Here is a 14,191-nt window from a genome sequence, read left to right on the forward strand (position 1 = left end):
TAAATCTCCAGATGCCTTCCTGCTGAAGTTCAGGAAACCCAAATCCAGAGGCGTAAATGGGCAACCCCCCTCTAGTGGCCACGTCTCCAAGGCCTTCAGTGCTACACTTCTGGGAATAATTACGTTGGGTAGGAAAAGGCAGCAAGGGAAAGACTCTAAAGATGAAATTTTTATCAGTTCTTGACACACACACCCAATCAGGCCTCCAGAGTCCATTGGTTGGGACTGCCTTCTCTCTCTTCTTCCATTCTCACTTACTTTTCCTCCATGCCAGGCCTGATCCCATCTTCTTGCCCAAAATCTCTGTCAGCTCCTTCAGGCTTTTGCATAGAGGTCACTGGTCCCCACAGGATGCCCCCTGGACCATTGGATTTAACACGGTCACCCTCCCCTTCGCTCCTGTGGCTTTTGTCTGAGGCACGTGCCATCTCCTAACACACCATATAATTCACTTCATGGTTTATTGCTCGCTGTTTATTTCCTGACTCCCTCTCCCTGGTCAAGCAAAAGTTCCATGAAGGGCAAGGAACTTGGTTCTCGCTCCTCCCCTCTGCCCTAACACAGTTGAAAGGGGAGATGAGAAGCTGAGCTGGAGGTTCTGGCCTTGGCATTGGGAGTAAGAAGCACTAACTCCTGAAAGCAGTGCCTAGCATGCGGTCTCGCTGGGACAAACTATACTGTCCCTAATACAATCTCCATGTTACAGTGCAATCTACATCTTCAACCCCATATTGGCAAGGCTCATAGCTTACAATATCTTGCTCCCCATTTTCCAAGAACTCTGCTCTCGGGAGATACAAAGTTGACGGTAGATGGGGAAAGTTAGACTCCCTTTTGTAGATGGAGCAACAAGGAACCATTGCTCCCAACTGATTTTGTAAGTTCCTCGGTGGGGATTCAAAGTTCCATCCCAGCTTTGTCACTAGCCTCCCGGGGCATTTTCTCCATCTGCAGAAGGGAACTAACACCCAACTTTCCATGTGGTGACCTGGAATGTGCACAGTAAACACAGAATACTCAAGCCCAGGTTGGGCACCCAGGGGGTGCTGCCTAAAGCCCCTCCCCCATGGCACTAACTCAAGTACACAGGGGACAGAATTGTGGGGACACAGCAGGTCCCTCGTTGACCACAGATGGCCCTTTATGATTCTGTGCCTGCACTGTTCATTGGTCACTCATTTATTTACACAATGTTTACTGGGCATCGGCTTTGGGTTAGGTGCTGTCTAAGGCCTGGGGGTGTAGCAATGACCCAAACAGACAAAACTCTGTGGTTCTGTGGAGCTACTAATTATATGTTATACCATGTGGTACTCGGCTAGGTATTACTCTAGAAGTACAGGAAACAGAGTGTGCAGAAGAGGTCACAGTAAAAAGGAGATGGTGGACCTTGTGGGTTTCCTGGGGGCAAGGATGCAGGCAGGAAATGGGTATTCCTCACCTCCTATCTCAGAGTTCTCTCTCTCTCTCTCTCTCTCTCTCTCTCTCTCTCTCTCTCTGTGTGTGTGTGTGTATGTGTGTAGGTACAGTTTAAAGACACAGGACAGGCTGGATGCAGTCACTGGAAGTTGTTCTTGATTGACATTTCCTGGTTCCTGCACTGTGCCTTGCTTCCACTGAACTTCAGAAAATTCCCAGACATTAGCTCGTGGATCCTCTTAGAGAGTCAGCAGCAGCATCCACCCAGATGGAAGGGCAGGCACCAGGCAGGAAGGATGGTCTCGGGGGAGGAGCCACTGCCACCTGCACACTTCCATGAGCACCAATCAAAACATACAAGGAAACCAAAGCACAAAGATGGCCACACCCCCAGATTCCCCTTTTCAATCAACAATGGCTCCATCCCCTGGCAGGGAGGGGAGACTCTGACATTCAGGGACCACAGCCACCGAATTAGCAAACTCATCTTGTGCAGCAAAAGAGAGGCATTCTTCAGGCCATCCCTGATCAATGCTTTTGTGCGATGCAGCCAACATGAATTATTAGGAAAATAAATTTAAGAAAACCCTGTGTTTTAAAGCCATGCCCATACAATGGTTCTAAAAAGCCTTTGAAAGCTTGTTCCTAATTTCCTTGATAATCTTTTAATGGACCAGAAACAATTAACATTCATCGTGGCTCTAGACCTAGGGCCTTGCTCTGATAAGCGCTGGCCTTGGTGCTCCTGGACATTTGGACATAGAGCAGGACAGAAACCCAGGATAAACACCCAGGATCCCAGAGAACACTGGGGTAGAGGTTTGGGCTGTAACAGAAGAGGCATTCAGAGAACCAGAGCCGTCGTTACCAAACCGTATTTAGTGTGCAGCCCGGCTGAAAAGACTACAACCACAGTACAGCCAGGCATCCCGTCATCACCCACAATGCCATGGTAGTGGTCAGGTGGGTCACAATACTTTTGAGTTCACAGTATATCTACCCTACATATACCTCAGGGGAGGAAGTGGAAGGGAGACGCACCCTTGCCTTAAGGCAAAAGACTGTATTTTTTTTATACTTATAAGGGAGAGTTGTCAACACACAACCCTTCTTTACTCGAGCCTCCTGCCTTCTCTACTGTGAAACAGTAACTAAAAACCAGAAAACAATCATTCTGCTAGGGTACCCAACACCTTAAAAGGGAGGGTGTGGCACATTTTAAAGAGCTTGGAATAGAGGAGCAAAGTTCACACAATTCTCCTGACCAAAAATAACACCCATGACTCACACACCCGCTCTAACAATCCATCACACGAGCAGGTGGTGCCTGCTTATAATTTATCCACTATGCAGAGCGCTTTGTCTCCCTGTTATTGAGAAGGACTCCGTGACCATCAGTTTGGAATAGCACTTTGTGAAAGAAATGTCAGGGAGAATGTGGCAAGGCACTAGGGTTTCAGAGGGAAGGGAGACGGGCCCAGGAGCATGCATCTTCCCATCGCCAGGGCAGGTGGTGGCCCAGGAGAAAAGCTCAAAGAGGGACATAAAGGAGCCTCTTTTAAACATTCAGACCAAGCTAGAAAAGGCTGACATATTCTCCTTGATAATAAGAGTGTGTGCCGAAAACAGTGGGCAAACTATAGACTCCTCACACTTAAGTCACTCGAGCTGTCCTTAAGTCAAGTTGTGACCGCAGACCAGTGAGATGGCTCAGCCAGCCAGGGTGCCTGCTGACCCTGACAAGGGAGTTCAATCCCTCTGACCCACGTGGTGGAAGGAGATCACTAACTCCCAAAAGTTGTCCCCTGACCTCCACACTTGTGCTGTGGCTCATGTGCACACACACAGATTAAATAAATAGAATGTAATTAAAAACTGTAATTGTGACAGAAGAGAGAAGGAGATTTGCTAGGATAAAACAGGAAGAGAGGGCGATGAAGTGGCTTGTTGGTTAAGAGCACTTGCTGCTCTTCCAGAGATCCAGAGCTTTCAGATGCCTATAATACCAGCTCCGGGGGCTCAGACACACTCTCTGCCCCAGGAACATCCTCACACACATGCCCAGTCACACGTAGACACGAACACACATCATATAACCTTAGTGACAAGTAGGGAGAGGTGATGCTTAAAGACTCTTGTCACATTGCATTGTGAAGACCTTTCCTTTAACAAGGGAAGCTTGGGCCCAGCACAGGATGCATAGATGATGCATGGGTGATGCATGGATGACACATGGATGATGCATGGGTGATGCATAGATGATGATGCATTGATGACCCATGGGTGATGCATGGATGATGCATGGGTGATGTATGGGTGACACATGGACGACACATGGATGACTCTTGGGTGATGATGCATGGATGATGCATGGGTGATGACACACGGATGATGCATGGATGATGCATGAATGATGCATGGATGACACATGGATGATGCATGGGTGATGACACATGGATGATGCATGGATGATGCATGAATGATGCATAGATGACACATGGATGATGCATGGATGATGATGCATGGATGACCCATGGGTGATGCATGGATGATGCATGGGTGATGTATGGGTGACACATGGACAACACATGGATGACGCTTGGGTGATGATGCATGGATGATGCATGGGCAACACATGGATGACACATGGGTGACACATGGGTGACGCATGCATGATGCATAGGTGACGCATGGGTGACACATGGGTGATGATGCATGGGCAATGATGCATGGGTGATGCATGGGTGATGTATGGGTGACACATGGACGACGCATGGTGATGCATAGATGATACATGAGTGACACGTGGGTGATGCATGGGTGACGCATGGGTGGGTGACGCGTGGATGATAATGGGTAATGTATGGGTGGCACATAGGTGACGCATGGGTGGTGCATGCTGTATCAACTAATTTTTAATGCCAACTTGACACAAGCTAAGGGCATCTGGGAAGAAAGAATGTTAATTGAGAAAAGTGCCTCTTTAGGATTTGTCTGTGGGCAAGCCAAGGGTGCATTTCCTGGAATGCTGAATGATATGGGAGGGAAGAGCCATTCCTAGGCTGGTAGTCCTGGGTGTTGTAAGAAGGCAAGCACAAGCTAAGCGAGCACGCAAGTAGCTCTCCTCCATGGCCTGTGCATCAGTTACTACCTCCAGGTTCTGCCTTGAGTTCCTGCCCTGACTTCCCTGGATGATGAACTTATAAGCTGTAAGGTGAAATAAACCCTTTCCCCAAAGTTGTCATGGTGTTTTATCACAGCAAGAGAAACCCTAATAAGACAGCTGTGCACCTCAGCATCTCCCCAAGCCAGCCCCTAACTGTGAGAACAGTGTGCCCGGGCAATGTTCTGCACAGGGCAACTGCCACACCTCTTAATGGCTAGTATGAAGACATCAGGGAGCCAGCACCTTTCACTCAAACCTCAGGGCCACCTTTCAGTAGGAATTCTCACTGCAACTCCTCTGGAATCTATTACATACACAGCAGCTTAGCCATCAAGCCATGGAAAGGTTAGTCTATGTCATAATATAAAATGATAGGGCCTGGGCTGGAGAGATAACTCAGTTTCAGCAGTTACAACTCGGTACTATCCTTCCAGAAAACCCAAGTTCAATTCCCATACCCATATCAAGCAACTTATAACTGCCTGCATCACCAGCTTCAGGAAGAATTGACACCTCTGGCTTTCACAGGTACCCACACTCACATGCACATACCCCCCCACACACACCCACATGATACATAAATAATTGATGTATACTAGGCTTACAACATACCTCTTCATTTACAGACGTATCAAAATAGGAAGTTAAAAGTAAAATGAAAATAAGACGAGACAGAAAGAGAAGCAAATCCTTGACTTGATCAAGAAATGAGAGAAAGAAACAAAGAGCAGATTCAGAGGACACTGCTGGGTTGCACTGCACAGGGAAGTTTAAATCCTGGGCTCCTGGAAGCCACAGCTTCCATAGGGCAGAGTACAAGATAAAGCAAAAGTACATTAAAAAATATATACCCACCTTACATTTGATGAAACACCAGTGTCCTTAAAGCCTGTGATGCTGGCAAGTTTAATTGCAGTTTTCCACTATGCTGTCTTGGTCCAGTGGTAACTCTTATGTTCACAGTAATTGGGTAAAACCTGCTCAGCAAAGGGCCCCTGCTCATAGAGACTGCCGGAGCAATATCCCCCATCACACCGGCAGCGCTCTTATTTATGGACACCAGCTACAGCGAGCACGTTCTGTGCATACGTCGGTCAGCACAAGAGCTCAGCCTCCTCCCCCATCCTCACAGATAAACCTCTTTCCAGGCAAACCTGTTGCATGACTTTAGGAAAGGCACAGTTTAAATAAATATTTGCCCAACCTAGGACATTATGATTTTGCTGCTGCTTGCTAGTGGCTCCCAGGATAACTCCCAAGTGTTTTAGAGTGAGTCTATGAATTGGGGGCACGCCCACACTCCATGTCAAGTTGTTATGAGAATTTGCAGAGTGTGAGAGCCAAGATGGAGCCACAGTCCTGCTGGGGAGTGCTCGGAGCAGCTGGACCTGTGTTGCCTCCTGGCTTCCTAGTGCGACAGTAAGTCACTCCTTTCAAAGTGTTCTGAAAGAACTCCACAAAGCGTTTGAAGTCTTTGAAGGGAGTTTCAGGTTCTCTGCATCAAACCAGGATTCCTGTACAAAGCCGTTCTGATTTGTGGGCCCCGGGGACTAAAATAAGCTTGACCAAGAAGGCTTTGCTGAAATAAAAGGCCCCCTCCTCTCCTGCACGGGGGCCACTCTACACTCCATTTCCCCGAGAGATGACATCTAGCGCATGTCACTGTATAAATAAGCCATTCCTTTTTAGAGGCAAGAAAGCAAAGGCTCCCTGGTGGGCCAGGGGAGATGCCTCCCAGGGTTCTCGTGCTTGAAATCAAACAAGCAAAGACAAAGATATTAAAGATGCATTTGACGGTCTGTTCAAGGAGGAGTTTGGGGAGGAGGAGTGTGCCGCCATGACCCAAAAGAATCCTATCACCTAAGAAGATTAACCCAAGATCATCTCAATTCCCCTTTGTCTCCTTCACGGAAAGTGCTTGTTTAGCAAAAGAAAAATATTTAAAGGGTCGTTTGAGATTTTCCCATGATCTCTCCGCGCAGTGCAAAGGGGCTCACTGTGTACAGTTCTGCCTGGAGTAATGGGAAGACGTTTTCATTTCAATATCCCACGAGAAGCTATTAGTGCAATCGCTGTTGTCTTGGTTTCTTCACAGCTTCTTTAACGGGTGATTTACCACTGGAAATTGAGTTGTTTGAAAAAGAAGTCCAAGGTCCAAAAGGAAAGCATGACAACTATATTCCTAGAATTTACAAGCATGAAGTTCAAGTCTGTGTTCTAAGGAGATTAAGAAGGGAAAAAGACAGACACAATTATGGTCAGTGGCTGGTGGCCACCAGAAACAAGACTAGTTTCTGTAAGAGGTCCCCACACCTTGGCACTACTGCCACTATGATGGAAGTACTATTCACACCACAAAGCTCAGCATGTAGACAGCACCACCTGCCAAAAACAAAAACAAAGACCTAATCCATCAAAGTCCATAGCTCTGGAAAAGTCTCTAAATGTACTAACCTTGCTTTTTGGCTTCTGTAGCTTTGCTTCTGGCTAACGGTTCATACCACCTGAAGCCAGTCAGCCCAGGAGATTGTTTTTCGGCTCAAAAGTTTACTCTGAAAAAAGCGTGGGATTACACTGAATCCCCAGTATCATGTCCAGTCAGCTACTACAGACTTCCTAGTGTCCGAGTGTTCTTCTCTGGTGGATACACCACAACAGCTTAGTGTAAAATCCCTACCTCCATTTCTGGTTCTTTCCCACTGCTTGGCAGAGGGCTCTGAACAGGACTTCCAAACTGGGTTGGACTAATGGTGACGACCATGGTCCATTCCTGCTCAAGCAGTCCTACAGATCCAAGATAGAACCCAAACATCACCACACACAGAGTCATCTAGAACCTAGCCTTGCTCTGTGAACCTGCTGTGTGGCCTTGGATAATCCCAAGAAAATTATACAAGACCCAGTATTCACCAAGAATTCACCGAGTACTAGGCAAAGCAGATGGGGTGGCTATCCTTGGTTGTCAACCTGACTACAACTGGAATTAGCTAAACCTCAAGTGAGTGGGGAACCCATAAGAGATTTTTCTTAATTAAATCATTTGAAGTGAGAAGACCCACCTTTACTAAGCATCCCTTGAGGTGGGAAGGTCCACATTTAACCTGGCCACACCTTTTGCTGGCAGCCTGTATAAAAGGCTCGGAAGGAGGAAGCACTTGCTCTTTGCTTGTCCTTCCTCTTGCTGGCAAGTTGATTCCTTCACTAGCGTTCGAGCCAACTTTGAGGTTCCAGCATACACTGGAGACCAGCTGAGACAGCCAGCCTCATAGACTGAACAACTGCATTCTTGAACTTTCCATTGGCAGTCATTGTCGGACTAGCCAGAAGACAGCCTGTATGCTACTCCAGTACTATATATATATATATATATATATATATATATATATATATATATATTTGTCTGATCTGTGACACTGTGATTTTGTTTCTGCTTGGTAGCTCCCATGATAACTCCCAAGTATTTTGATTATTGATATACTATTGTTATATAGACTAATTCTATATGCTCTATTCCTTTGGAGAACCCTGACTAATACAGCACTTAGAAGCTTCCCTGTAGAAGTTGCTCAAAAGAACTTCATGACTATGTCTCATTAGCATCTCCATTTTTATGAGGAGGCAATGGTGGTTCAGAAAGGTTATACAGCTTTCCTAGGGTCATCCAGCCAGCAAAAGATTATACTTGAATTCACTGGGTTGGAAAATATCATCTAAGCCCCATGGCATTGCCTTTATGTAAGGTGCACCTCACCAATATGACCTCAGACCACAGCAGGACTTGCACACATAGGCATGGACATCTCTATGGACTCTTAGAAAGCACACAGCACTATGATAACTAAGGTTATGTTAGTATTGTCTATCAAAATATACGAAGAACCCTCAATACATTTGCAGCTCCTAACATGCAACCTGTGGAATGCCAAGGAGTCACAGGTAGGCTGTAAGGGATCGATGACTCTATGAAATGGTAGGAAAGTTTCTGTGACAAGCACATGGGTTTCTTCTAGAGTGAGGGCCCATGGCTTTGGACATGTTTGTAGAGTCATCTCTGATTCCCAAAATGATGAGATGCACCGGTCCTAGGAATTGAAAAATTGGAGAAGGTATGACAAGGTATGGTCATAGCATCTCTCATTCAAGAAATGAATAGGCAAGAGCTTAGTGAGGTCCTTCCAAGTCAAGGATAGCTATCGCAGACATAAGGACAATGGGACAGCAAGAACCAAAGTGGGCACCTTCTTCTGCAGTGTGCACATCTTGTGACCTCCATGCTGCCTCTGTCAACTTGGCAGTCTGGTCTGGTTCAGCACCATCTGTTCATGCCAGGTGCATTCACTTTGCAGCTGGAGGGGTAAACACTGCTTGTGGCTCACATCTGGGATCAATATGCCATGTAGGCTTGGAGGCACCAGGTCAGGGGTGTGCCTCCCCCACTTCCTGTTCACAAAGCAGCTCAGGAAATGAGCATGCCTCCCCTTATAAACACACATACTTTCTGGTTTGAGCTAAATAGGAACCAGAGTCTAAAACGCAACTGCTTGTTCCTCCCCATTCTGAATGGGCTGAGATAGAGGGACTTTAAAATGACCACTCAAAACCATTCACTGGCCTAAGGAATAACAGGTAACAAAATTTTAAAATATTTCAAAGGGAAAGAGCCTTCTTCCTAATACCAAGACTATTCCTCAATACTACTTATTCCCCCAATTTGCGCAGCCAGAATCTATCTTGGACCACAGTTTTCTCTCCTTTGCAATTACTGTCTTCCAGCCTATATTTAATGACTTTGTCCACTGACTTATTCACAGTAACACCATTAGAATGAATAATGGCTGCATTATTGGTCATTCATACCAAGATACCTTGAAGTGAGGGGCTGATGCCAGGACAAGAGGTGAGATCTAAGAGTGGTGACTTGGACAACACCAAGTCCAACAAGTCAATGGCTTTACTCTGGCTCCTTTCACCCCAGATCCTTCCTGCCAAGACAAGCACTGGCCATATGCAAAGTGCTCACTAAGGTCTTCCTGAGACCCAGTAGTCACCACCAGCAGCTGGAATGCAAAGGAGCTCTCAAGCTCTAATTCCTCGCCAGCTAGTCACATGACTTCTATATCCTTGACCTCCATAAGCTTCCAATTCCACCCTGGTCAGACAGCACTGACCATAACCACAGACTGACTTGGTTGACTGGGAAGGAGCTAAATGAGGTCACTCACATGCCCTGGAAGAGTGAGTGAGAATGAATGAACAGGAAGGTTGACTATATTTAGTATATACTATTCCTAGATCATTTCAATAAGGCACATAAAGCAGGGAACCATGACACTGTCCACCAGCACCCATCTCATGGGTGCAGTGGGAGCCACCTCACCTCTGCAGAAAGCCTAACCCAACCTGTCTAACCTGAAATGGGCCCTAGGTCAAGCCTGGCCTATGCTCTTCCCTGAGCCCCAGGGAACTGCCCTTTTCTCAAGGTTAAAGGGGTAGGGCTCGTAGTTCCAATGTCATTAGTGGCCTTAGCAAGAGAGTTGACATGGAGGATGGACCTAGGGTCACTCAAGCTGATCTCCCTACTCCCCAGGATAACTGTCTTTTGGCCTCCCATGAGTACTGGACAAACACCAACTCTAGGGAGGCTCCTAGAAGCCAGGAACCATTTCTTTAGCCAAAGCTACTTGAAACTACAAATGCAGCCAAAAGGTTCCAAGAAGGCCATCACGTTCTGCAGAGAGCTAGGAGTCATGCACAGTTAGCATCCGAGGAGAGAATGACTTTTATTTACATGGAGGAGGAAGAGAGGGAGGAAGAGAGAAAAACAAGAGAGGAGGAGGAAGAAAGGAAGGAGGAAGAGGAAAAGAAGAGAAGAGACCTTCGCTAAAGCTCACCTGTGCCAGGCACTGCACTAAGCAAATACCTGCATCATATCATCTGCCTCCCCAAGGACACTCCCACAGTGGGTACCACATTTATCGTATTTTATGGGGAGAATGCTGAGGTACCCAGAGATGCCAATTGACGCCACACATTCTAGAGCACATCATTGCTGACCCCTAATGGTCCTTCCGTCCCAGATGATCAACCTAAGCCAAGAGTATAATAACCCTTGGGGGTTAGTGCAAGAATGGGAAATAGCCTTCATGGGACAACCTAGAGAGAAGGGCTTGACCTTTGGGCATCCCGCCTCTCCTGCTCAGGGGCAACAGCCATACAAGGAAACTGACTACAAGAGGAAGGGGTCCTCATAGTTGCCACAAAAATAGAGTTCTCAAGTGAGATGAGCTTGAACTTCAGGTAAACGTTGACTTACACGTTCATATGTGTGTCCCCAACATTGCATGGAATGTATTTTTATCCTAAGAGAGAATTCACTGGCTATCTGACTTCAAGTCTACATGGGTACCCTGCATTTTTATTTGCTAAACATGCCTCAGAGGAGAGAAATGGTACTGTCAACCTCAGGAGACTGCTGGTCACATAGCCCTTTGACTGTATCATCTCAGAGATTCTGGTTCCTCAAGTCCATCACATTTTTGACCAGATGTACAGCTCGGAATTCTCTTATTTGCACCCCATCTTATATCTCCTGGGTCTAGTCGGGCAGGAAAGACACTCAGCCCCCATCCTATGTCTCCCAGCCGGGTAGGAAAGACACTCAGCCCAAGCTTCAGCATCATATTAATCCCCAAAGGGAAGGGAACTGAACACCACATTAAAAGCCACAATGCTCATGTTTGGCACCTTGAACTTGTATTTTTAGAACGGTAAGGACGCAGCTTGACAGACTTACTGGAATTCATCAGATTCTCCTCAGTCAATGTAAATGTGTCATTATAAAGTCACAGAATACGAATGCACTTAGAACTGGAAAACTCCTTCATGAATACTAACAAACTCTGAAATCACAGGGAAGATGACTGCCTACAGCTATCGAAAACACCCAGCAAGCCAAGATTACGGATTTCAGTTTTTAAACAGTAATGATAAACTCCCATGTAATTTTGTTTAGAAAAAAACATCAATTAGCCACACAGAAAAATTAGACTAGATCAAACATGGAGCTTTATAAACTAGTCACATAGAGCAGAAAGGAGTGTACGAGCCGGCAGCATAGACAGGTGGATGTGGACAGCAGTGCTATTTACAGATGAAAGTCGTGTGTCTGTGTGTGTTTGTGCATGCACGCACAAGCAAGTGTTCATGTGTGTGCACACACACGAGTGAGAACATGTGTATGTGTGAGTGTGCATGTGAGCGAGTGTGTGTGAGCGTACATGCGCACATGAGCAAGTGTTCATGTGTGTGTGCACACACACGAGTGAGAACATGTGTATGTGTGAGTGTACGTGTGAGCGAGTGTGTGTGTGTGTGTGTTTGACACTATTCATCAGCATCAGCTATCTCGAGCTAATGAACCTAGGAGTTTTATGTGCAGTATCTTGCACATTAGCAGTCAATTGTGTTCACTGACAACCGTCAGTTACGACCACAGGATGTTGACAGTACAGCCGCGGACATATGGTTGCTGTCTGTGTCTTGGTTTATGTCCACCAGTTCTGAAGTCTGGCTCAAGTCAAGAGGCCTGCTGGAACAGAACGTGCCACCACTAACATCGCCACCACCTGGGCACATAAAACCTTTAACACACAGCACGAGGCAAATTAGAAAAACTGCAAAGTTAAGGGAAGGTCCAAGAAATCTGTCTTAGGAAAAAGATCACTGCTTTTCATACACACACAGGAGGGATTTCAAATTAACCCCTAAATTGACAGATTGAATCAATTTACTGTTAACCAGCATCTTCAAAACAATTTTTAAAGAAATTAAATTGAGATAGCCCCTTTTGTCACCCAACAAATTTAGATGCTCACTTGTAACAATTTAATGAAACAATTTTCAGAAAATTTTAATAAGATCTGTGTGAGGAGAACAGGAAGACTTGATAAAAATATTTCTCAGTTTTACCTGAAAAAAGTAACAAATATGAAACACTCGAACAGAAGGAAGTAAGGCAAAAAGATGAACAGACATGAAAAGCACAGCACAGGCGAACAATCAGGATCATGTAGGACAGACACCGGCCTGTACAGGAAGCCCAGTGGAACAGCCACATGTATACAAGAGGAAGTTAGAAAGGGGGTAGACCAATAGACAGTGTTGGCCATGCAGAGAAAAGTAAGCAAACTGCTCGGGAGTTTTGGTAGGAGACCTGTTTAAAAGTCAGCATGCCTCCTCCAAAGTAAGGAGCCCGATCACTCAGTTCCCAGCTTCTCAAGGGAATTCCCCCAGAGTCCCGGGGCTTAGTCAGCTGGTGTCTCCCCACATCTTGTTGGGCTGTGCTCAGTATCCCTTCTGCCTCTCCTGCTCCCTCTTACAGCCACATCCCCCCAGCACCTGAAAAGATTCCAGGAAAACTTAAAAAGAAAGTTTGCGCTAGACAGTTGGGGTTTCCCAATTCTTTGGACTGTGTCAGGGTAATGGTCACCTTGATGTGAGAGTTACCTGATAACAAGAAGAAATCTTACCTGCTTCCTCTTTTCAGGGGGAAGTGATGGGTCTCCATCCTACAAAGAAACACATACTACATTTTACTTCTTCCTAAGGATAAACCCAGACTCACCACAGAATCTCAACCCTCAGTTGGACCAATGTGAATCTAAATCCCCATCAGCCACGCAGCTAGTAAGGCGAGAAGGCAAGTTTCAGGACGCTTTAAAAATAACTACCACTCGATGGGGACCCCAGAGAGTCGGCTCAATCAAGACCAAACATGAATTTTCCAAAATGATGTTTCTAAAAGAGAAATCTAGATAGATCAAAATTACTTTAGAGCAGAGCATAAAACTGAAATAGTTATTCATTTGGTTAAAGTTCTTTGAAATAGAATAAAAAGAATAGTGACTGATATGTACACAGACATAAACACAAAACACACATGCTCATGCACATACACACACAAACATGCATGAATACACACATAGACAGGCACATACATGTGCAAATACACATGCACACACATATAAATGCATATACATGCACACAGGCATGCACAGGCATTGTGCACACATACATACATAAAATATATAAACATATATAAAATATGTAAACATATTGCATATGCACACAGGTGTACACATGCATATAGACACAAGCACATATAAACACATAAACATGCGGACATATGGAAACACACATACACACATGTATACATACATACGCACACATGTAAACACACATGCACAGGAACACCCAAGGATGTGTGTGTGTGTGTTCATTATATAAGCTCTCATCCTCTAGGAGAACCCTGACTAACATAGGTAACGTTGGCCTGTTTACAAGGCCTAGGACGCTTTTGCTATCAAGTGCTGGGTAAAGAGAACATGCTTTAGGCAGCATTGGCACATGCTGTCCAGAACCCCATGCTGAGGGAGAACAGAACAGCAGCCACCATGGGAGCGCTCAACCCCCGCCATACAGCAGACACCAGCCACCTGTGGGGTTTGAGCCCATGGGATAGGACAGGACAATGAGGGACTGAATTTCTTATTTTCTTTAATGCCAATTAACTTAGTTAAGTTGGAGAGCCATGTGCAGCTGGCAGCC

The 14,191-nt window shown here is 45.7% G+C and overlaps 1 protein-coding gene across 2 annotated transcripts in view; it reads right to left on the reverse strand.

Annotated features, from left to right (window-relative positions):
* Nucleotides 1-14,191, reverse strand: part of Ccdc149 (coiled-coil domain containing 149) — a 93,999-nt gene that overhangs the window by 45,209 nt on the left and 34,599 nt on the right. For both annotated transcript variants that reach the window (XM_057772217.1, XM_057772216.1), the window contains exon 3: nt 13,114-13,152. In XM_057772217.1, coding sequence (XP_057628200.1) covers nt 13,114-13,152 — 39 coding nt within the window. The remainder of the gene's footprint in view (nt 1-13,113; nt 13,153-14,191) is intronic.

This window comes from Chionomys nivalis, chromosome 6, assembly GCF_950005125.1.
Source record: "Chionomys nivalis chromosome 6, mChiNiv1.1, whole genome shotgun sequence".
Taxonomy (NCBI): Eukaryota; Metazoa; Chordata; class Mammalia; order Rodentia; family Cricetidae; genus Chionomys; species Chionomys nivalis.